This window comes from Lipotes vexillifer, unplaced genomic scaffold, assembly GCF_000442215.2.
Source record: "Lipotes vexillifer unplaced genomic scaffold, Lipotes_vexillifer_v1.1 scaffold943, whole genome shotgun sequence".
NCBI lineage: Eukaryota > Metazoa > Chordata > Mammalia > Artiodactyla > Lipotidae > Lipotes > Lipotes vexillifer.
The window spans coordinates 731,590-756,307 of record NW_006776793.1 but is presented as its reverse complement, the minus strand read 5'-3'; the positions used below and the strand labels follow the sequence as shown (position 1 = coordinate 756,307).

The 24,718-nt window shown below is 48.6% G+C and overlaps 1 protein-coding gene across 1 annotated transcript in view; it reads right to left on the bottom strand.

Annotated features, from left to right (window-relative positions):
• Positions 1 to 2,435: 2,435 nt before the first annotated feature.
• ABCC12 (ATP binding cassette subfamily C member 12) overlaps positions 2,436 to 24,718 on the bottom strand; it is a 59,677-nt gene continuing 37,394 nt past the window's right edge. Inside the window, 15 exon segments of the mRNA XM_007450637.1 lie at positions 2,436 to 2,513; positions 2,616 to 2,789; positions 4,323 to 4,436; positions 5,401 to 5,467; positions 6,534 to 6,603; positions 6,606 to 6,689; positions 7,132 to 7,321; positions 9,015 to 9,104; positions 14,532 to 14,718; positions 18,083 to 18,220; positions 19,900 to 19,915; positions 20,880 to 21,090; positions 21,780 to 21,979; positions 23,926 to 23,999; positions 24,001 to 24,025. Coding sequence (XP_007450699.1) covers positions 2,436 to 2,513; positions 2,616 to 2,789; positions 4,323 to 4,436; positions 5,401 to 5,467; positions 6,534 to 6,603; positions 6,606 to 6,689; positions 7,132 to 7,321; positions 9,015 to 9,104; positions 14,532 to 14,718; positions 18,083 to 18,220; positions 19,900 to 19,915; positions 20,880 to 21,090; positions 21,780 to 21,979; positions 23,926 to 23,999; positions 24,001 to 24,025 — 1,718 coding nt within the window.

The window sequence follows — 24,718 nt, the reverse complement described above, 5'->3', positions numbered from 1 at the left end:
TGTGTGCTGGGAAACCAAAAAAATGTGTGACTCACTTTATTGCAATATTTGCTTTATTGCCATGGTCTGGAACCAAACCTGCAGAATCTCCGAGGTCTGCCTGTACTGGCTAAACATTGGTTATTATTATTCAACATACTTTCTCCCTGGTCAACATTTCAGTGACAATAGGGGTGGGAGGGGAGGGCTCCCTAAGACCAATCCATGTCATTGCATCTGCAAGCAATAATCATCCCTCCGGAAGTCACTCTTTGCTGGGTGCCATACTGACAACCATCACTGTCCCTGCTACAGGATGAGCGGAATGGGCATGAGGGGCTCTTGTGGAGGGGTTAGGAGCAGGGTGCTAGAGTCAGACTGGTTAGGGTTCAAATCCTACCTCTGTTTTTTCCTTTTGTACATCTATAGCTAAGTTACTAACCTCAGTGAGCCTCAGTTTCTACCTCTGGAAGATGGGAATAATAAAAGCGTCCATCTCATGCTGTGAGGTGAAGAGTCAATGAAATTGCTCATGTAAAAATGCTTATCATGGTGCCTGGCACATCACAGGGGTGAATCAGGATTGGTATTCTCTTCTGGACAGTACAAGCCAAGGGGAGCGTGGGCAAAAACAAGTAGCAGGAGATGATTCATATTTTAGTGCATCTGAATGAGCCACAGGGATCTTTGTAGCCTTGGCACCCTCCTGCCCTCCTGGAAACACCTTCCTGAAATCATAGACTGATTGTCTGGCTGGTGCTGAGTTGGTAGAAAACAAAGCATACTCCTCCATCACACAGCTGGCATGGATTTCTATGAGCAGCACAGACTGCCTGGTCTGCTTGCCACATGGGGGAGTCACTGGACATCCATCCATCAAAGTGAAGGCCACACTCAGCCTGGAGTAGCTGCTCCAGAGCCCAGTGGATGCAGATTTGAAGACCTCAGATCAGCCTCACATACTGTGATAAGGCAAGAATCAGGTCAGGACAGTGAACTGTTCTAAGATGCACTGTGTCCCTTCACAGGGAGATCTGAACTTGGCATGGAGCTGCGGTGAATGAGCCCCCTCACTCGTGGCCTTTTCAACCACACCCTTCTTGCTCTGTGCCCTCTTCTGATGAAAGAATTGCTGCCCAACTACCTTAGCCAGGGCCTTAACGGTCACCAGACCGGGAGCTCTACTTTCAGCCAGCTGTGCCTGCTTCACCTCTGGTCCTGCAGACACCTGCCCAGGGCTGGCCAGAGGAGAGCTGGAGACTGATTTGTTGGAAGCACATGCCACAAACCCAGCCTTTGAGATGCTAGTGGATGGCTTGTCTGCCCTAAATCTCAGCCTCTCCAGATTAAACCCTTAACATGTAAATATACCCTGGGAGTAGGGAGATGGCAGGTACCTGCCAGGATGAGTTCATCATGGTGTCATGCACTCATGTCACTCATTCTTGAGTACTATGTGCCAGGCTTGCCTTCCTCTATGTTTGGAAGGATAGGGTGCAGGATGGGACCAAGACTAAGAATTGGTGGGGTGGGGGCTTCACTGGCCATGGCTGCCCCATGCCACTCACTCCTGGTCTGCTGGGACTATGTCTTTACTGCCTCTGTCATAGCAAACTTTGAGGCTGGAAAGAAAGGTTTTATTTGGGAAACGCTGTGGAGGTTTGTTACTGAGTCAATGGAGAAAGCAAAGAGGGTCTGTGAGAGTAAATAGTACAGAAACTGGAATATCTTCAGCAAAATAATTGCAAGGCAACATTTCAGGGTAGTTTAATTTCCTACTGCATTTTAATGACCAATATAGAAGATCTAAAAATGTAATTTACAGAAAAACTCCAACATTTTGTTTCCCTAGTTATTCTAATAGAGCAAATGGGACATACAACATGATTTTTTTAAAAAAATTTTCACCAAACACTATAATCAATCTTTCATGCTACAGATCTGTGTAGTTACTGCTTGTCACCCACTCCAAATAGATGTGAATAGGAGTTAAGCAGGAAGAAAACTCTGCTCTTTCCCCTTCTGATAACAAGGCAGGAAACCTTTACAAAGTCCATCCTTAGGCATTTTTCCATTCTGTTTGACCAGTTTTTAACTGAAAGTTACAATGGTTCCATTCCCAGGTACTGAGGTGGTAATGATAAGGACACATGAGGGATGGTTGGGGTTTTAGAAGGTGAGGGGCAGTTTTTTAACCCACAAGCTTCTTCTGCCTCTGTTCATCACCTAGGACCAGACCCATGCCCTCCAATTGAGGTCAGGAGGCATGTGCTGGGCGACGCAAGGAAACAACCTCCACCCCAGCTCTGCCTGTGCTCCAGGCGTGGGAGGGATGGTGGACCAGAGCTGCCCCCTGAGATAACGGCCCCTCCCCCTGCAGGCACATCTGACTCATCTCACACAGCCTCCTCTTCCTCTAAAATCAGCTGATGTGGCCCCTATGGGGACCTTTATAGTCAGACTTTGTTTTCTGCTTCTAGTAACATCGCAAACGCAGAATCTGGCTTCTCAGCAAGGACTTCAGGCTTATCAAACTCGACCCACTGAAAGTCAGAGAATGAGAGCTGAAATTGTCAGAAAATATCCACCCACCACAGAGCCCAAACCACTGAAGCCTCTGGAGAGGTGACACCAACTTCCTGCACCTTCCCGTTTTCCAGGACCAGGACGCGGTCACAGTTGAGGACCGTGTTGAGGCGGTGGGCAATGGTCAACACAGTGCAGTCTTTGAAGGCATCTTTGATGGTGCTCTGAACAAGGGTGCCAGTCTTAGAGTCCAGGGAGGCAGTTTCTTCATCAAGGAGAATGATCTATTGAGGAAGGAGCATTGTGAAAGTCACACCAAGCCAAAGCTATGCCTAGAGGGAAACTTATAGTCTTAGCTCAATTTATTAAAAAAGAAGGGCTGAAAAGTAATGAGCTAAGTATCCATCTCAGAAAGTTAGAAAAAGAACAAGAGAATAAAAGTCGTATCACACCACCTTCATCTTCTTCAGAGGGACTTGCTGGAGAAACAAGGTTGTATATTCTTTGCTCCCCTTTTTGTGAATGGTTTATTCTAATCCTACAAACCAGTAAGAAGAAATGCCCCATGGTCTTTATCTACTGTACTACATGAGTTAGCATGAGATATAATAACAGTACTTGTTACATTTCCTACTGCTGCTATAACAAATTAGCACAAATTAGAGGCTCAAAACAAAACAAATTTATTATCTTACAGTTCTGGAGGTCAGAAGTCCTAAAGCCAAGGTATTGTCAGGACTGCATTTCTTTTGCAGGCTCAAGAGAAGAAATGGTTTTCTTGCCTTTTCCAGTTTCTGGAGACTGCCTGCATTCCTTGGCTCGTGGCCTCTTTCTGGCATCACTCTAACCTTTACTTCCATCATTGCATTTCTTCTTTCTGACTCTCTTTCCTCCCCTTATAAAGACTTGTGTAATTACACTGGGCCCACCAAGGTAATCCAGGATAATCTCCCCATCTCAAGATCCTTGACTTAATCACATCTGCAAAAACCCTTTTTCCCGGGTAAGGTAACATGTTCACAGATTCCGGGTATCAGGACATGGGCATCATTGCGGGGGGGCATTATTCTGCCTGCCACAGTGCTGGTTTGCTGGTCAGAGGGCTTGAGTTCAGCTCTAACTCTGCTTGACTTTGGCTAAATTACTGGACTTCCCCCAAGGCTCCATTTCTTTGTCTGTAAAAGGGGGTTACACCTTATCATGAACATGAAATGCAAGGACAACACATCAACCACTCAGTACTGTGTACTGCCACAGTCAGGACTGAATGCATGCTTGCTCCCTTCCCTGTCGTTAGCACATGTAGAGAGCACACATGATGGGTTATATTTTGATCAGGGTTCAGAGAATGGGATTTCTAAAGCAACAGCAATCACTTCTCTGAAATCAGTAAGCAAAGATGGCTAAGTCACTAAGAAAAATGAGTATAAATTTTACAGTCCTTATATCCTGGCATTCTGAAGGCCTTCTTTAGTATCTTGAGTACTGTTTATCAGGCCTCAGAATTATTCAGGGACAAAGGGAAAAGGTTGAGAGGCAGATTTCTCAAACCCAAACCACTTAGGACAGAGAGAATACCTAAGCAAGACCTCCCGGGGAAAGGCCCAGGGGAGGCAGGTGCTATTGCTGTAAATGGCTGTTATTTTTCAATTTTTTCCCCTCACAACTTTGTCTTAAGAAAAAGTGATCGGTTTTTAAATGGCCCAATTGCTCTCTCTTTATTGAAAGACAAACGCCTGGCTCTACCTCCTGGCTTGAGTGGCGCTGCAGGAAATATCCAAAATTGGACCAATCCATTTTCCGCGTTGTTTGCTTACTTTTGAATTACGGAGAAGCGCTCGGGCCATACAAAGCAGCTGGCGTTCCCCTACTGAGAAGTTTTCTCCATTTTCTGTGACTTCTGCCAGTAATTTTTCTGGGAGTTTCATTATCTATAGAACACAGAGAATGCCATATTGTGCTGATGATCTATAAAATTGTCCTGTATCCTCCATATTGATTGCCCCCTTCTCTTGCATTTATCGGCTGGCTTTATTTTACTGCGGAAAAGAAAGTGCAAAACAACAATCATTTCAATATTGTGAACAGGCACCAGGGAAAGACCAAGGAGTAGGCAGTCATTAATAATTTAAAATCACAGTGTGATTCATAGAACTCCATAGACACCTTGCCAAAAGAGGACAAATGATGCACATATGGCTCCAGAGAAACACAAACAAGTGTAAATGGCTTTCAGGATCCTTATTTCTATGCATAAAATGGAGATGGGATGGAGCTTTCTGGTCATCAAGGAAAGGTAAAGAGAGGGTCTGATTTATCTAGCAGGACAAGTCAAAGTGGCTTTGGGCGATGCTCACCTTGGTACCAAGTCCTGGGGGAAAAAAATTCCCTCTGGGCTGCAGAGGTGGCCACACTCACCTGCTGACCCCAGCTGCAGCTCTTATAGGACAGGGTTCCATCTCACAAATGATTCATTCCATCCCATGCCCTCTCACCTTCCCAGAGTTTATCTGCTTCAATAAGCAAATGAGGCTATTGGCAGAGCAGTAGGGCACTTCCTCTGGTCTAGAGTCAGATGGGCTTGGGGTCAAGTCTCCATTCTGCTACTCACACCTGACTACCCTGAGTCTTAGTTTCTGCATCTCTAAAAGTAGGGGTAGGAGTACCAACCTCAGAGGGTTGTAGTCAGGACCAACTGAGATAATGCTCGTAGCACTCTTGACTGAATCATTGCAGTGGCCTAATAAATACTGTCTATTGTTGCTTTTAACAAGGAGTAATAAGGATTGACATATGTGGTGCCAACAAACAACTGGCCAACTCTAAACCTGAGCCAGGTGTCTGGGGCACCGGTGCTGGGAAATGGACTCATCCCGGACAGCCCCAGAGACCTACTGTGTCTCTCATGAATGTTCTCTCCAGAACCTCATCGCTGTGACTCTCAAAGGGATCCAAGTTGTACCTGCAATGAAGGAAAGGAGAGGAAGCTGAATTTCTGAGGACGAGAGGATGGGAGAGCATGTTTTCCACAGCATGAGGGCGAGAGCGGGAGGTGGTGTGTGATGACGCCACAGCAACAAGAGCAGTGCTTAGTCCAGGGCAGTGGTTCATGAAATACCAACCTCAGGCCGAGACACTGAGGACCCATGACTCTGGGATGCAGCAGAAACCACCAAGGCGGGCAGACCACCAACCCTGCCAAGAGATAGCCCCGAGCGAGGCACTGGGGAGACACATTTGGTCCTCTCCACGGCCGTGTGCAGCAGAGCGGATCTGACCTTATGCAAATTCTTGGCAGAGAGAGAGAGGCAGCGAGCAATTCCACCTCCCTGTGTGTTCACTCTGCCTTCAGGGGCAAGAGCTTTATCTGCAGCTCCCGGGCCTTGCAGAGGGTGAGCACCTTACATGCAGGGTGCGAGTCTAGCATTTCAAGACGCGGAAGGTCCTTTTCATTCAACTCTCAATACAGCCCCCTACTTCATTTGGTGCTCAATGGGGGAAATGTCCCTCTTGTTAGAGGGGCAGCCGCTACACTGGGGTAAGTGAGTAACTGTGGTTTTCTCCTTGTGCCTTGACAACAGATCTTGAGCCCGGTAGAAGTTGCAGCCCTACTGTTCTTGGACTTGAGCAGAGTTTCTGTTCACTTCTTAGTGGGAATGAATTGACATACTTCTGAAAGGATAGCTACATACATAGAATAACCATTTATTTGATTGTGCAAACTGGGGTAACTTAGGGAGTGGCCACTGCTAAACCTGATAGGATGCTGAAACAGGCATAAGTCAGGGCTCTCCAGGGCCAACTGGGATGTCTGCTCACCCTGCACACAAGCATCTTGCGTATTTCTGATGTAGTTTATAAAACACAAGTAATGTTCAGGCCCCTAGTCCTCAGCTCCTCCCAAGGTTTGTGAGCATCTCAGGATAGGACAGCCCCAGGCCAGCCACGGTGCGGGCGCTTCACAAAGCTCTTGTTGGTCTGATTTCACTATCCAAAAATAGGGATGCGCAACCATCAAAAACAGCTACCTTACTGTACCTACAAACAGGACAGGATCCTGGGGGATCACAGTCAGCTTGGTTCTGAGGTCTTCCAAACAGTACAGATATCCATGGCATCAATGAGGATTGTGCCACTGGCGGGCTCCACCAGAAGAAACAAGGCCATTCCTAAGGACGACTTGCCTGGGAACAATAAATGCACCAGCAACAAATCAAACATCAGTTTGTATTTCATCATACCTGAGTATCTATCTAATCAAGGGAATTTTTAATGCAATGAAAATGGCCTTGTGCAGACAGAAATCCCACTCTGCAGGGGCACTCAGCTACCCTAATACAGTTAACCTGTCCATCCCTGCAGGGGCTATTAGCACATGACTCATCTTCTGGGCCTCATCTCACCAGAATGATTCTCATTTAATTAATTCAAAAACTGATGTGTGTTTACTCCTAACTCCACACATCCATCCAACCTGAAATCCTAATTTACAGTAAAGAGATGCCAGGGAAAAAACAACCAATCCGCCACACATGCACATCACCCTCTGGTGTGATTTAACTAGCATGCCCAGTGGAAATGCAAAGAAAACAACCTGAAAGAAACACAATCAGAGCTTGTCCTCACCAGAACCTGTTCTTCCAACAATCCCAACTCTCTGCCTGCTCTGGATGTTCAAGTTCAGCCCATTGAGAACAAGGGGAGTGTTGTCTCTGTATCTCATCTGATAGTCTCTGAATGCTATCTCCCCACGGCTGGGCCAGTCGAGGGAACAGGTCCCTACTTTGAGGGGGTGAGTGCATTCAGGAACACAGGTCTGAAAAGCAGAATAACAAATGATGGGTTAATAGTCATTTGCTTTTCCATTCATTTCATTCATTCATTCATTCACACAATTCTAGGTATTCATGTTGGTGAACTAGACCAATAAGGCCACTGCACTCCAGAAACTCACATTGCAGTGGGGAAGTCAGATAATAAACAAGAAAAGAGATGAGAAATGAAGACAATAAAACAGAGTATTGTAATAGAACACACAATGTGTGGGGCGGAAGGGTAGGAGGAGTAAAAGTTACTTAAGTGTTGAGGAAGGCATCTGTGAGGATGTGACATTCGAGCTGAGACCTGGAATGCTGAGAAGATGTCAGCTACAGAAAGATTCATTCCAGGCAGAGTAGACAGCTAGTGCAAAAGCCCTGAGGCCAGAATGAGTGTGGGGACTTTGAGGAACAGAAAGAAAAGTCGTGTGGCTAGAGCTTAGTGAATAGAATGGATGACTGTAAGTGGCAGCTCATACTGGGCCTTGTGAGCCTCGGCAAGTGTCAGCAGTGTGACCTTGAAGCTGTGTGACAAACCCAGACCAAGCCTTGAGATTTGCAGAATTCGATCAGATACAATTTCATTATCTGCAAGAGTCACTGTGGTGTTAGAAGCAGGAAGATGACAGTAGCACCGGGTGTCAAGTTCAGAGTTACATGGAAAAGGAATTAAAGTTTTATAAGAGCCCAAGAAATGCAAATTTCCTCTAATTAAGGAGGAGAGCAACTTGACTGCATTATAAGACTAACCCCTCCTCTGAACTATAAAGTCCCTGTTAACCAGGAGAAATAGAGCTCCCGTGCTCCCCATTAGGGTGGCTGACCAGCCCACATCGCTGGTCGAAAGGCAACCACAATTAGCTGAGAAAATAATTGTATTTCTAGACAGTGAGTATTTTTTATCCCTAGAAGATTTAGAATTAGTAATAATAATATTTAAGAGAAGCGTGATTGGAATAGTAGTATTTTTAGTTTATGGAATCTGCATATTTGGTGCTTTAAGTATTCATAATGTCAATAACATTCAGGCTTGTGATTCTAATTTAAAATGTAAAACTGAATAACTTATTTTAACATGGTTTTAAGTTTAAAAACTTACTGTTTATATACGGCATTGGGCTTGTCATGAGAACTTAAAGCTCACCATATTTATAAGTTTAATTTATTAGATTTATGTAACCTCAGGAAGGTTTGTTTGTTAAACCAGATTATCGAGGTACTTAAAAAGGAAATGGAATGCATTAAATTTTAAAATGCAGTTTAAAATGTTTTAAAGTATTTAATTAAAAGGGGCCAAATGCTGTTCAAAGGCCCTTAAAAGTGATTGCTTGAATTGGCAAGACTGCTTTTCAAAGAATAGCAGGATTTGTAAGGGGAACATAAAAGCTTTCAAAGAAGAAGACTGTTTTTTTTCAATTTACAATTTTAGTCAAGTAAGTATTAATTTTTAGAAACTAAGTAAGCCACTGAATTCTCTCTTCTGTGTACAGAAACAGCCCTTGCGGAAATTTTTTTGAAAAGAACCTCTCCCTCATCATCAAGGACTTTAGACTATATTGTAAATATGGGTGTTAAGAAAAGGGGTTGTGGTCCGATTTCAGTTTTTAAAGAGATCCCTTTCACATGTAAAAAGATCAAATACCTAAATTCTGCCAGAGTTAACTGGCTCCTCCTCTTGCACTGATTTCTTACCGAAATGTACTCCCTGAGCAGCTCCACGGAGGTGAACTTGGCCTGGGTCTCCATCCCTGTCCTCACGCACACTTGGAGCAGCCCACTCAGCTGTGGAGGGAGCGACAAGCAGCCACAGTCAGAGCCCTGTCTGCCTTCAGGGCCGGCTTGTGAGTCACCCCTCCCGTCCTACTCAGGACCACACAAAAAGCAGGCCTGCGTTCCCAGCCAAGTGCCCAGATGTAAAGACACTCCTGTTGGGGTGTTTTGCCTTTAAACACTTCCTTTGTATTTAGAAACAAATGGTAATTATATTCTCCCTGGCACTCCAGATGGGCAGAGTCATCCCACCACAGCACCGCTCAGGCACAAGCTTCTTGGTTGGAGGGGTGAGGAACTGCTGTGAGCAGGAGTTCTCCCAGGGCCTCTGCACTGCTGGAAACCCAGCACTTGCAGCCACCTGGTAGGGTCCTGCACCTCTGTGCCCTCCCCGATTACCCCACCTGCATCCTGGAAGCACCTGAAACCCAATCACCACAGGTATCAGAAGTGGAAGAAAACCATCAAGCCCATCTGCTTGCTTTGGACATGAGAAACTCTAGGCTTAGACGGTGGCCTGCTAAGGTCACCCACCTTAGGCCAGGATCCCCCAGAAGCCAACCCTGAGGTTTGAAAGCAAGCAGGTTGAATGGAGGTCCTCCCCAAAGATATTCCACATCCAAATCCCTGGGACCCTTGAATGTTACCTTATTAGGAAAAGGGACTTTGCAGGTATAATTAAGGACCTTGAGATCAAGCTGGGTTACCTGGGTGGACCTGAAATCCAACAAGTGTCCATATAAGAGACAGAGGAGGAGGAGACATGAAGGCAGGACAGAGATTGGAGGGATGCAGCTACAAGCCCAGGAAGCCAACAGCCACCAGATGACGGGAGGGACAAGGAACAGATTCTCCCCTAGAGCCTTCCAAGGGAACATGGCCCTACAGACACCTTGATTCTAGACTTCCAACTTCCAGGACCACAAGAGAAGACATTTCTCTGGTTTTAAGCCACTAGTTTATAATTTGTTACAGCAGCCCTAGGAAACACCTCCAGGAGGTGGACCCAAAAAGTCCCAGTAGGAGCTGGGAGAACTGAGGCACAGAGGAGGAAAGTCCGGATAGGCTTCACTGTGGGCAACTGAAGCTTGACGCCCCTGGGGGTCCTGGGAGTCCGCTCGGGACACACCTGACTTGTCCCGAGGATGTGGCTCCATCTCCACTAACTCCCTGCAGGCATTGCTGGGGCACTGGGAGGACTCCCCATACCGCAGGTGCAACCTGCCTCAGACTTGAACTGAGCACCTTCCCGCAGCAGCGGGAGGCCAGCTGGCCTGCCTCGGAAGGGGGGCCACCAACAGCACCTGCCTTGGTCGCAGGGTGGGCTAGTGGAGGAAGGGCCAGGTCTTCCTCACTAGGTGAGCAGTGACTGGGTGCCGGCACAGTCGGGGCTGGTTTCCCAGGGGCCAACGTGATAGACAAGACCCCTACAGCACCAGGGCTTGCATTCTAGTGGGCCGGCAGGATGAGACACAGGCAATGTCAAGGAACCCTAAGAATGTCAGTTATATGGTAAGATGTGAAAGAGGGGCTAGGGCTGGGCTGGGGCGTTACCTTAGTTGGGGTGATTAAGAAGACGGTGTGTGCTGAAGCATTCATGATAAGAGTCTGCCAGGCAAACTCTGGGTAACAGCAAGTGGCCTTAACAGGAAGGAGGCAGTGTGGCCTGAGCAAGTGGATGAGGTGAGAGCAGTGTGGGTCCAGACCCTCCGAGAGCTCATCTCAGTGGGCCTCCCTTGCTGCCTCCCAGCTTAACACATGCCACTGGCTTCCCATTTCTCTTAGGGTACTGGCTCTCAGCCAGGGTGATTAGGCACCCCATCCCTGGGACATTTGGCAATGTCTAGAGACATTTTAGGTTGTCACAACCTTGGAGGCGCAAGATTCTACTGGCATCTCCTTGTTAGAGATCAGGAAGACTGCTGACATCCTGCAACACACAGAACAGCCCCTGTCAAAAAGGATTATCTGGCCCAAATGTCCACAGTGCTGCAGGCGAGAAAGCCTTTCTTAGAAGACAGGTGACACCCCTGCCCACGGCTGACGGAGCCCCGCCGACCCCTCATATCGTATTCTGCATCACCCTGCTCAGGCCACAGGAGCTTCTGAGTTCCCCAAAGGCACCAGTCTCCTGCCTACCCCCAGCCTTCCCTGGGCCCTCAGACTGAAGCACTTCCTTGGCTCCTTCTTTATCAAATTCAGGTGTCAGCTTGCAAGTCACCTCCCGGCAGAGGCCTTCCCTGACTATATCCGGTCTCAGGCTGCTTCCCCACTGACAGCCAATTACCCTGCTTCATTATCTCCATAACAGTTCACCAGTTTCTGAAGTCTCCTTATTTATTTACTTGTGCACTTATTTATTCCATCCCCCTTTATATCCCTTTATATCCCACTAGCATGTAAGCTCCATGAGTGCAGAGACCTGTCCAGCTTGTTCACTGCTGACCCCACAGCAGCTGGCATGGTTCCAGCTCCTGGCAGGTGCTCAGTGGACACGTCTGCTGAGTGAATGAATGAACTCTGCTCTTGAGAAGGGCATATAAGTATTTTGTTAAGTTCAAGGGTATCAGCTTCTCAGGGCCCCGGGCAGCCCTCCATGGGGTTAGAATTCCCTTATCAGCACAGTGCTGGCCCCAGGAAGTGCTCATCCTCGTCTGTGATGTTATGTGATGTTACTTTGCACTCACTTTCTGCTCTGTGGGACTTCACACCAATTTCTCATCCACCTAGGGAGTCTCCTCTGTTCTCAAGGGAAGCTCTGTCAGCTGGATTTTTTGTATTCTCCAAAGGGGGGCTAATGCTCAATAAAGCTCCAAAGCCAGCTGGAGGGGAAACACCCGCCAGATCTTGAGGTGTGCAAAATCTCCAGCCTCACAGGAATGTTTGAAAACAATCTCATAGAAAGCTGGTGATATATCCCAAGAGCATAACCTCAGTTGAGGAAAGCAGTTTCACTTGGACCAAGTAAGGGAATCTATTCAACATCATCTGTTTAATATTTTACTAGGTAACAACAAATAAAGTCATCCATCAGGGCTTCCCTGGTGGCGCAGTGGTTGAGAGTCCGCCTGCCGATGCAGGGGACACGGGTTCGTGCCCCGGTCCGGGAAGATCCCACACGCCGCGGAGCGGCTGGGCCCGTGAGCCATGGCCGCTGAGCCTGCGCGTCCGGAGCCTGTGCTCCGCAACGGGAGAGGCCACAAGAGTGAGAGGCCCGTGTATGGCAAAAAAAAAAATCAGCTATCAATGAGGGAAACTGCCTACCCAAGGAAAATTCATTTCCCTCACTTAACATAGAGTCCTGAGCATATATTTGTTCCTCTTCCTTTCCAAAATATTATTAAAATGGTAGTACAGAGATTGCAAAAAGGAATAGACTGTAACAGCAAGGGGCTTGGGAAGAGATATCATTGAAGGAGAGAGTTACACATTTCTGGAAGATGGAAAGAGGATGAAAGCCTTTTGATAGGATGGAGGCAGAGTGTGCTGCAGGGGCTTCCAGAACCTTCTGTCCAGCAGAAGTCAGAGAGGCTCCAGATAAGAGAAGGGGTCCACAGAAGACAGACTGAGGTGGCGTATAGACAGCTACTCCTGTTGGGCCCATTTCCTGCCCTTCCTCATCTTCCTCCCAAACAGAGGTAGCTGGGCAATTTATCCCTAGGCCAAAACACACACACACACATGTACACGCACACGCACACACACACTTACCAAAAGAAAGCGGATAAATGACTTGGGGATAAATGGGGCTCCCAGATTAGTATCCTAGATAAAATCTCTTTAAATCTAGTCTTTGGGTGTCTGAAGGCCAGCTCTCTGGCTGCTTTCCCGAAGTGAAGCCAGCCTGTGGAAAAGTCCAACCCACCTATCCATAGTTATAAAACGTCCCATCAGGAGAGACCTACCAAGGCATATACAAAGGCAGATGAAAACATGAAAATCCAACCAAACTTCTCAGCCTTAACCACAAATGGATCAAGAGACATATGCACAAAACCAATGGCACGAAAAAGCAAGAACCAGATGAACAGACAAACAAAACAAAAAACCTGATCCTGGAAAAAACAGATATCAGTCAAAGAAGAAAGGAGAGTTAAAGAAAGGTGAAGTGCCCTAATTAATATCCTCAGAGAGATTAAAAATATGTTGCACCTATTTTAAAATGATTTGCTTAAAAACTCAGAGACAAAGAGTTTGTGGAAATTAAGTATACGAACATATGATCGCCAAACTTCAAATTCAAGAGAACGGCCGAATGACAAAGCAAAGGAAAATTCCCAGAACAAAGATAAAAAAACAAGAACTTGGAAACTTTGAGATGAAAGAAAGGAAACATAGAGGACTGATGCAAGAAAACCAATATTCAACCAATATGAGTCACAGAAAAAGAAAACAAAGGGAAAGGAGACAAGGAAATTATCAGGAGGAGAAAAAGGAATAAAGGAGGAAAAGAAGAAATTTTTCCACTTGAAGAGAGATTTGACTTTATTCTGTTCCCAGCCTTGAACAGAATAAGTGGAAACAGACCCCCACTCAGACTCATTGTCCTGGAATGTCAGAGCACCGAGGATAAGGACTGCATGGGAACAGCTTCCAAAGACAGAGGTGTGACGTATGTAACAAGGAGCAGATGCAGACTCAGGCTGGTATCAGACCCAGATGACGTGGGTTCAAATCCTGGCTCTCACACATGCCGGTGTGTGATTCTGACATGTCTTTCTGGACCTCAGTCTCCTCACCTGTAAAACCGGGATTATGGCATCCCTACCTCATGGGTTATTGTGGGGATAAATGAGTTAATTTATGTAAAGGACTTACAACAGTGCCTAAAATGACATGTGTTTCCCTATTATCATTATTATTCCCTATTATTATTGTTTCCCTGTTATTCCTTTTTTTCAAAAGAAAAACACCAAAGCAACCAAAAAGAGAAGTTGGTGATTATTTGTCATGGACATCATGGTTGCCCCCCAGCATTCTTTTCCCTCTCCCCATTGTGGGGCAGCAGTGTGTGACATGAGAGCAGCATGGGGTATGACTCCATCCTTTGGCCTAAGCCAGTCATCCGAATCCCATCGGGCCACAAATTAGTTTGGGGATGCCTCAATTAATCCGGTAAAAGTAAAACACAGGGCTTTTGTTCAGTGGCTGGGGCAGGAAATGCTTTTCTCCTGCTTCCTTCCTGCTATAGCCCCCAGAGGCTGCCAGTCACGATTGCACAACAGTGAAGAAAGTCATCACAGGAGGAGGACAAACCCAGGGGCCATGATCCAACTGTGCCTGAAGCCCATACAGCCACCAGACCTTTTAATGATGTGAACCACTGAGCTCTCCTTATTGTTTAAACCCGTTGAGTTGGGTTTTCTGTTACGTCCATCTTCCCTGATACACTCTATGCCAGAGCCTCCAGGCCAAGCCCAGCCTTACACTAGGTGTTACCTGGATGATGTAAGACAATGACAAGTCTTTGGATGAAGCACTGATTGAGGAGAAACTCAGGGTCACCAACAAGACCACAATGAAGGTGACGATGCTCATGAGGACATCCATCCTTAGAACAAACCACCTGAGAGCACAGTTAAAGTATAGGAGATGGCTGCAGTTTTCATCATTTAGCATCTGAAACCTAAAATTAAGAAATCAGACAAAACAGGAGGTCAGGTTGTGCTTCCATAGACTAAGGGTTAGGGCTACTGGAAAATTGGGCGAGAGGAATTTTTACTCAAGGGCCAATGCATTCTTTTTTTTTTTTGCGGTACGCGGGCCTCTCACTGTTGTGGCCTCTCCCGTTGCGCAGCACAGGCTCCGGACGCGCACGGGCCCAGCCACTCCGCGGCATGTGGGATCTTCCCGGACCGGGGCAGGAACCCGCGTCCCCTGCATCAGCAGGCGGACTCTCAACCACTGCGCCACCAGGGAAGCCCCCAATGCATTCTTATATAGGAATCTCTTACAAAGATGAGCATATATTCATACTCTTTAAAATCTGCTGCCATGGGCATCTTTGATTTGCATGTATTTTGAGAAATCCTACATGGCAGTAGTATATGGTGCTGAGTGGGCTCTTTCTGTCTCTCCCAGAACTGGCAACTGGAACCCACAACTGAGAACAAAGGGGGCTGAGAACCTCACAGTCTACCTCCAAAGGACCGCTGTCCTGGGGGCGACCACCCCCCAAAGGCCCTGTGGAAATGACCGTTGGCCCTTCGATCTACACAGGGTGGAGGTGAGCAGACCTCAATGTCCGTGACGGCGGGAGGAAAGGCGGGAGCTGGATTGGCTCTCCTCCCAGTTCAGGGCAAGAGAGCCAAGGCAGCTGTCTATAAAGGTGGAGGAAAAAAGAGACAGCTGACGCCTCGCACCCCTGTTGCATGTCCCCTGAGCCAAAGAGGAGAAGGAGCACAGGGCAGAGCGACAGAGCGGTGACACTGCCGAGGGATGAAGCTGAGACCCAGCCCCGGAGCTGCTCGGTCCCCAGATGTACGGGAGGGGGGTCCTGCCCGTTCCTGCAGTTCCTAGAGTTGGGGTACAGAGGGAAGATGGCATGTGAGGCTGCAGTCTTGATGCCACACTGATCAGCATGAGGCAAGAGGCCCCACATAAAAGGAAGGCAGTGTGAGGCTGCCAGGCGGAGCTCATGGGAGGACCCGCCAGAGCCCGCCCATCGGCAGTGCCCAGCAGAGCGGCTGGGGACCTGGGTCCCGTCGGGGGCTCTCCCCTGCCACACCTCATCTGCACGGGGAGCTGGACCAGAAGAAATCAGCAGCAGAAAGGAGAATGACCCAGACAGAGTGGTCACCTGAGGCTGTGTCCCTCCCCACCTCCATCCCCCTTCACCAGCCTCAGAACCAGGCTCAGAGAAAAGGGAGAGGATGTTTAAAAGAAAAGACTGGGTGCTTCCCAACAGTGACCCTGCCCCCTTGCCCGACACATAGAGCAACACAGCGTGCCCACTCCAAGCCTCTGAGCAGATGGAGGGTGGGGGGCTGTGACCTGAGTACCTTCAAGATTGAAGTTCTAACTGGACTGAGCTAACCATTGACCAGAAGGGACATTAATCACAATTGCCACTGAAGGTTCCCCTGACTTACTGGGAAAGGGGCTTCATCAGAACAAATGGCAGAAATTATTAGAAAAAAAATAAAAACTTTCCATGCTTAAACCCTAAAGAGTTGAGATTCCTCCATTGGTGCAGTCATGACGTCCTCGGGCATTGCTGCTCCATCCTGTTCTAAACCTCCTCAAAGGATTCTGGCTGGAAGCCCCTCTGACTACCCAGGCTGGGCCCTGTAGCACCCTCCTCTCTGTTTGCACTCCAACTAATTTTTCCCAGAGCTTAGTTAAAATATTCTTCCAAACACTTTGGTCTTTCTACCATGTCTCTATAAAGTCTACAAATTCAACTGACAGCTTAAGTGACTTAGGAGTCATCTGCGGTCTTACATGTGTGGTTGGTTAGGTTGTGCAGAAACAGAATCACTGGCGGTGATCAAATTGGAATTTGACCTCGAACCTTTTTTTAGTGCTGTAGCATTTTTGTTTGTTCGCAGAAGCACTACAAGTCAGAAGCCCAAGCCCTCTGGAAAGTCCATGAAAGGAACGAAAGGATTAAAAGAGGGGAGAGCCCATCAATGGCGTAGGGCTCAGCTCTCCTATAGGATCGTTTTGGAAACCTTGGGGGAGAATCTGCAGGAAGACAAGGATTGAATCTGTTCAGTTTGTTGTGAGTTGATGAATGGCCCATGACCAGGACACTGGAAGGGTGGATGTGTGATGCAGGACTCTTGACAGATGATGTTCAGGTCACGCCAGTAACAGGGCTAGCTGCTGACTGAACTAAAGACAGGCCGGGGTGCCAGGTCCACACTGAGATCGTGGGTGGTGGGGAGAGAGAGACACAAACTTTGAAGTGTGTGTTAGGATTTTAAGGAGGGAAAGGATGGGGGTGGAAAAAGACCATCTATGTGGCAGAGATGCTATAGATTCACCAAACTCCATTTTCTTTTCCTCCTATGGCCACAGCTGGACTACATTTCCCAGCCTCCTTTGCAGTTAGGTGCGCCCATGTGACTGAAATCTGGCTAATGAGTGTGCAGAAATGATGAGTGCCTTCATTGGGGTCCTCCACCCACATCTCTCCTCTTATCTTCCAGTTAGACTAGAGGATCCTGGAAAGGTCCCCAAGGCCCTCAGGATGGAAAAGCCGCAGATGGAGAGAGACCGTGTACCTGAGTGTGGAGCAGAATCCCCTACCACTGCCCCATGGGCCCTCATTCAGGTGTGGCCTGAGGAAGAATAAATACGTATTGTGTTAAGCCCCTAAAATTTGTAGTTGTTTGTTACCACAGTGAGCCTACTGTGATTGATACACACTAATTATAAGTGATTATATGGTGTTTTAGAAGTTTGGAGCTGGAGGACTCCAGAGAAATTTATTAATCTAGTCCCGACATTTTAAAAAGAAGAAAACTGGTCCATCTACGAAGTGAGATGTAATGTGGTCTTTAAAAATGACTTTTACAAGGAACATGTAATAACATGAAAAATGCTATTTAAAAATAAAACAAGACAAAAATGATTATAAATACTTCAGAAATAGAAAAAGAGAAAAGACTGGAAGGAAATACACAAAAATATTAACAGGATTTGGGTTGGGGGCCCATGGGTGATTTTTTTTTTTTTTTTTTTTCTGTTTTCTCCTATTTTCCTGAACTGAACACATTTTACTTTTAGGGAGAAACAAATAAAACATGTAAAACCCTGTACTGAGGTTGTCATTGGATGAGCTCGAGTCTTTGGGGGCCTCGGACACTGGGGAGAAAGGCCTAGTGTGTGAGGGGCACCTCCTCCGTTCTACTGGCTCTCCGTCCACAGTCAGGCCGCGCCACCCAGACTTCCCTCCTCAGAGCCAGAGCAGCCGGTGTTTCTGGGCCTCCCGCTGGGGCTGATAGGGAGCAGAAGCCCTGGGGCACGCCTTTCCCAGGACTTACTTGCTGATGCAGTCCTCCCTCTTGTGGTAGGAGTGGATGGTTCCCAGGCCCTGCATGGACGAGGCTACGTGGGAGAACCAGGGGGACCGGCTGACGCTCTCGACCTTCTTGAGCTCCTGGACTCCTCTGTGAAAAATGCTGTGGGGGTTTTCCCTGGTGGCGCAGTGGTTGAGAGTCCGCCTGCCGATGCAGGGGACACGGGTTCGTGCCCCGGTCCGGGAGGATCCCACATGCCGCGGAGCGACTTGGCCCGTGAGCCATGGCCGCTGAGCCTGCGCGTCCGGAGCCTGTGCTCCGCAACGGGAGAGGCCACAAGAGTGAGAGGCCCGCGTACCGCAAAAAAAAAAAAAAAAAAAAAAAAGGCTTTGGGAAAACCTAGAGTGGTCCGGAGGGCCCCAAATGGGGTCTCCCAGTACTCCCCTCAGCTCACACAAATCCAACTGGGCACTCAAGACAAATTTAAGACGGACGGTGCTATCTAACCAGGGAGGAGGGGCTAGCCCGCCATTCTCCTCTTGGGGGGCCCACCCCTGTGTGTGAGGGTGGGGTCTCAGAAATTTGAGCCACTGCTTCCTGTGGTCTCAGTTCTGAAGGCTTCTTGCAGCATGAGTGTCTCGCTGCACGAGCTGTGACTCTCTTCTTTGAAGACTAGTGTTTTTCACACAGTGCAGCCCCTGAATGCAAGCCAACTACTGGGTACCCGACCAAAGAAAAAGGGATCTGTTCCAATTGTGGAGGGAAATCTGGATCTGTTGTGTCAACTGCCAATATGTGATCTTCTAAAGACATTTTCAAAGGTAATTTTGAACAACATTTGAACATTGTCACCTCAGGAGCTGATTTTAAAACCAAATGCTCCACGGGACGTAACTCCCCCAGGGCCCCGGTGAGTGCGAGACCACTGCCCTCGGCACACACATTGGCAGCTGGCCCGTGACAGCGAATCTGATCTGGACTCCAGACTCAGCTGACACTCACCCAGGGGAGAGGAAGGGAAACCTCATTCAGAGCTCAAGTGAGTTAGTTGGAAACATTGGGTAACTCAGTCTGGATCAGGCTGATCTGGCCTGTCTTGTAGCAAGAAGTAGGGGTGCAGGGCAGAGAAAAACCTTTTACTAAGTAAGTCAACAGCACAGAGGGGAGAACAGACAGGAACAATGGTCAGACAAACACACAGATTACAAAAACAAACACCAGCCCAAGGAATCCATTTTAAGAAGTGGCACCCAGGACATGCTATGTTGTAAAGGACTTGCAGAAATTATTTGTATTTGGTCACTGCAATAAACTCTTGAGGCTGGACACTGAGGCCCATGTGTCCTTTCTCAGAGTCACGAAGGAGGCAGTGGGAGACTGAAGCGAGAGCCCCGCTCCCCCAACTCCCAGGGCACATGTACTAGTTCCCATGGCGACGCCAGCTTCAGCCAAGGATGTGGAGTCAGCCTCTCTGACCATGCATCCCTACACTCACATTGCCCACTGTCTGTGGCATCATCTGTGGACTTGATCCACAACCTTGAAACATCCAAAATCAAACCGGTAATCTTGATCACCCCCAACTGCATCTCCTCCTGTATCACTCATATCTGTCTTCACAGCACTCCCCGTCTTGGACTCATCCTTGGCCTCTCCCATCCCCCAACCCCAGCGGACTATCTGCGAAATGGCTCCTGAATCCACCTCTTTTCTGTCCTGACTGCTGCTGCCTATGTCTCAGTTCTCACTAAGATTCAACACTGCAAGATTCTCCAATCCTGTAGCCTTGTCTCAATCTTTCTGTACCTTCATCCACCCCCCCCACACTGTGCAATGGCCACAGCAATATTTCTAAAACTCAGCTCTGAGTGTGATGTTCCTGCTTACAGGTGGACGTGGGTCCATGATTTCTGGGCTGAATCCTTGCAATCTGGGGCACTCTCTTCAAGACCCTCCGTGTCCAGACCAGGGCTGGGCACATTTAGGAACGTGATAAACATTTTGTTGAGTTTTATAGAAACTCAAATTTTGTATAATATTGTGTCCCATTTCTAATTTATAAGACACTTATTGATCCTCTGAGAACCCTTGCAGAACAGGCGAGGCGCATGTTTCGATGATTACCATTTTAGAGATAAGGAGACTGAGGCCTGCAGTGTTCCTCCGACTTCTCCAAGGTCCTCCAGCTAGTTTTGCAGCAGAGCTGGGACTCTGTTGCAAATTTCAACTGATTTCCAATGCTTAGCCCTCACGCAATACCCAGCAGGCTGCCTGCTGAGAACTCCAGCTCACCCAGGGCGAGGGAGGGCCTGAGGAGCTGGGTTTCCTGGAAAGCTGAGACCGATGCTGCCCTCCTGCTTTCCCCCAGGGTGGGTGTGAAGGTGGGCACGGGGACCCCTCAGTGCCAAGCAGCCAAGGCCTTTCTCTCACCACATCAGTGGCCAGGTGGGGCTATTTCTCAAATCTCGGAGAGACTGGGCTCCTCTATCCTCCAGCAGCAGGGATGGCCAAGGCCCGTGGGCAGGAATGGCAAAGCCCAGTGGTTAAGAACATAACAGCAGGTAGACAGCAACCACGGTCGCTCATTTCCTGGCCTGGGACCAGTGACTCCCCCCCCCAGCCATATCCACCCCTCAGCGTTGCTCTGAGGCTCAAATGCCAGATGTATGCCGAGCACTTAGCACATCACCAAAAATCAACGTGCTCCACCATTCAGAGAAGACAGCAAGGACTCAGTACCACCAGATACTACCGGGTCACTGCACAGGGTTAACCAAATATGCATAGGTTTCGTGTGCTCCTTTTTAAATCGTGCACTGACCTGCCGTAAAACAATGAGCCAGGACTAAAAGGACAGCAGGAAACACAGCAGCCAGTATCACGAGAATAAACAGCACCATAAAAAACTGCTGCAGAAAGTTCTCGGCATGAAACGGCAGCCTCACATCCAGCTCATTCGTGTCCTCAGAAAAACGGTTCATTAGCCGGCCGGAGGGAGTCCTGTCAAAGAAACTCATCGGGCTCTCCAGGATCTGTGGGTGACGATGGAGGGTCAGGGGCTACGTGCCTGTTTGGTGACCCCCACCCCTGCCCCGTCCGGCGCTCTCTGGGGCTGGGATCGCAAGCCAGGCCTGAGGTTTTCTCTGGGGGCCAACACAATGTGCCAGGCCGTCCTGGGAAAGCGAGAATGCAGCCCTTTCTCGCCACCGCCGTGGATGAGAGTGACCGTGGAGGGGTTCAGCCTCCTTGGAGGAGGGAGGGATTTTTTGCCCAGGGCAATAAAAGGCCAAGTTCCCCTGTGTGTTTGTGGCGGGGTGGGGTGGGGGGCACACCTGTGCGCTCTGGCCAGGGCCCTCCATGGCAGCAGCGGAATGAAGAGGGGGCCTGATGTCCTCAGAGCTCCTTGGAGCAGGAGATGCCCTCTGGGCCTGCACACGTCTGCTCCAGGGCAGTGTCCCAGGGAGACCTTCCTGACCACTCACACCTTCACTCCTCAGCCCTGCCTGGGCCCATGACACACCCACAGCTCCCTGAAGTTTGCCTTTGCAGTTGATAATTAGATACTGGGAGACTCTTCCCAGACTCGACTGTAAGCTCCGAGAGCAGTGTCCACCCCAGAGCTGAGCACAGTGTCTGGCACATCGCAGGTGATCAATAAACCCCACTGACTGATGTACCGATGCACATGCAGCCCCTGGGGTGGGAGATGGGGAGCCTGTACCTTGTCAAACACTCAGTTGTGCAGTGAGAAGGATGCCATCAGAGTGGTCTTGGTGAAAGTGAAGCCTTGGGTGATACCAAACACCAGCACGGACACCATGCTCCCTGCATACGCCCACTGGTACACCCTCGGCCCGGTGTCTGCCTGCACCAGGCCCACCTCGCACGTGCTCATGATGCCATGAGACCCACACGTCACCTTGGGAGGAAAACAAGAGGCACCAAGAATTGATCAACTGTCAGAAGAATGGGAATTTTTCAGAGAATCTTTCCAGGGAGAAGAAACTAAAAAGGAGTGCATAATTGTTAAGAATGAGTCGGGTGGTAAAATCAAGTCAGTTCCCTGTGGGGACTCCTGAGCTTTGCATGGGTCCTCCTGCTGGGCCGCTGGGCCCCCAAGGGCCCCTGGCTGATGAGGCTCAGCACAGTCAGTGAGAAAAGCAGAGCAGACAAACCAGACTTGTGTAGGGCAGTCATCTCATAAACCAACTGCACCTCAGGAGACCAGAGGTGATGCTGGGCCAGGAAAATCACAGAAGCAACAATATCTGGGTTCCATATGCTGGCTGAGCAACACTCAGGCAGCCCAGACAGGCCAGGGAATCAGAGACCTGATGGCAGAAACCACCGGGCCTTCGGGGAGACTCAGGAGCTTCTCTGTATGACGGGTCAGCCCCCCCCCCCAGGGGTCCGCCCCCCCCCCCAGGGCCCTCTGCCTTTCCCTTTCTCAGGGTGCACCTAGGAGGGCACTGGTCCACTGCCCTGGAGTCGGTGGTGGGGAGGAGGGAGCCTGATGAACCAAGGACTCTGGGAGGATTCAAGGAGACCACACTCCATCCTGCACGAGGAGAACACGTGTTTGTGCCTACATTTCTGGAGGGAGGCCATCTCCTCCTCTGAAAAACTGGCAGTTTTGCTTTTCTCTGAGCCATGTGCTAAAAGTCAAGACTGCCTTTGGGGAGCGAACAAGCATCTTTCTTCTAAATGCCATTTTGCTTATTACAGCAATAGCGGAAATGTAAACCAGAGGCTGGTGGATGAACATCCATAAAAGCAAAAGCATCCCTGGGGAGCTTATTGACCAAAGGACCATCTTGAAGAGGAGGTTTCACTGCGCTGTGGGCTATGCCCACAGTGTCTGGTGGTGGTGCCAATGCGTGGGTCAGCCATCATTGCTGCTGCCCAATTAGAATGGCACTGGCCTACTGGGGAAGCACCACGTGTAAGGAGAGGCTCCGCTCTGACTCACCCCTTGGGTTCTCCAAGGAAAGGGCTCTTCATGAGTAAGCAAGGATCTGGGGGACGTTCCAGAGATGGCTCTCTTTTTTTCACAGAGAAGGCCACCCCTTGGCTTCTCTCCTTGGGACTGGTCTCAGGAGCTATGCCAAACTCCAGGAAGGCAATCGCATCCTCTCCCCTGCCCATGTCTTCCCAGGGCCTCCTCCCTTTGGTTGTCATAGCAACAGAACTGTACCAAAATGTAATCTTGGAGGATGGGCAGGCAACCCCACAGCATTTCCCGGGGCTCCAGAAAAGCTTTGAAACCATAGGCCAAAAGCTGGGAGAGTTTCCAGCAAGCTTGAGGGAGAGCAGATTTATCCGTCCTTTCCAGGAGGGGCTTGGCCTAGATGAGAGCTTGGGAGGCAGAGATAGGCCCCCCAGTGGCCCTACAGCACATCCAGGGACCCAGTCTGACTTTTGCATGTCCTATTCCTGTAGGGGAGCAGAGCCAGGTAGAACTCTCTGACACCAGACAGTGTCCATGACAAGATGCCAGTTTCTCTTCAGAGGCAAGAAGACAGAAATCTGTGTTAGGCTTCCCCAGCGCTTCCCAGACACTCCTCAGAGGTGCCTTACAACAGAGGTTGCAGCACTGACCCTATCTTGCATGTGCACGACTCCAGCCATGCTGCATTTGCCTGGCACAAGCTTTTTAGCCAATCCTTTAAAATTTGAAGGTGGCACATACAAATTTGGATGCCCTGCTTGTCTTGAAAAATCAAAGGGGATTTCAGGAGTTGAGTTGTGTAGTGTAAGCATCTGACCTCAGCCTCATGGAGAGGGCTGTGGAAGGCTCATTGCATGGTGTTCAGACTCTCCATTAGCAACTGACTCAGCATTTCCCAAAGGCAAAAGGGAACTCAGCTGTGAGCCCTTGTTTAACCCGACACCCAGCCACACGTTGCTGAAGACGGAGCTGCCGATCATCACGAGGAAGAGAGACCACGAAGAGAGAGAGGAAGTACCCTGCAGGGGAGGGTAGAGGGCCAGGGGTTACAGAGGCCAGGGGGCTGTGGGGGGCTCCTCTTCCTTGGGTCCAACCCTGGTGGGAAAATCAAAGCCTGTAGGAAAATGGCCTCTACCCCGGGAACCACTTTCTAGGCTGATGTGACAAGTCTGAGTGTTAGGTCCCTGAACCCCCAATAGGAACATCTGTTCCATCTGGTTGGAACATGGGTCCAAATTGTCAACATATTAAAAAAAAAAAAAAAAAAAAAAAACCACTATTCACTTTAATAGAAATGACTCAGTATTTTAAAACAAACAAAATCCCAGTCTTGCTGAGGAGAGACAAGGAATGAAACTCTCAGGTATGTTTTGCTCATGGAGATGACTCTTGCACTGAAGGCAGGCAACGAGTGGGTGGCTGCTGTCTTCAGCGATTAGAGAGTGAGGTTACACAAGAACCATAGCTGGGTCATGCTGCTGCTCACTCAGTTTCAATAAAGAGAGTCTGGCAGCTTTAATGGAGATAAAGGATGATTCCATTTAAAAGGCTGTTTTATCAGACTTCAGATTTTTAGGAGGAAAGAATAAAAGCACTGATAAATGACCCTAGCATAAAGAGAGTAATTGTTAAGGAAACCATAAAACATGAACCCAACAGTTTAAGAAAGAATTTTTTAATGCAAATTAAATCAAGAGACCCGTTGTTTTCTA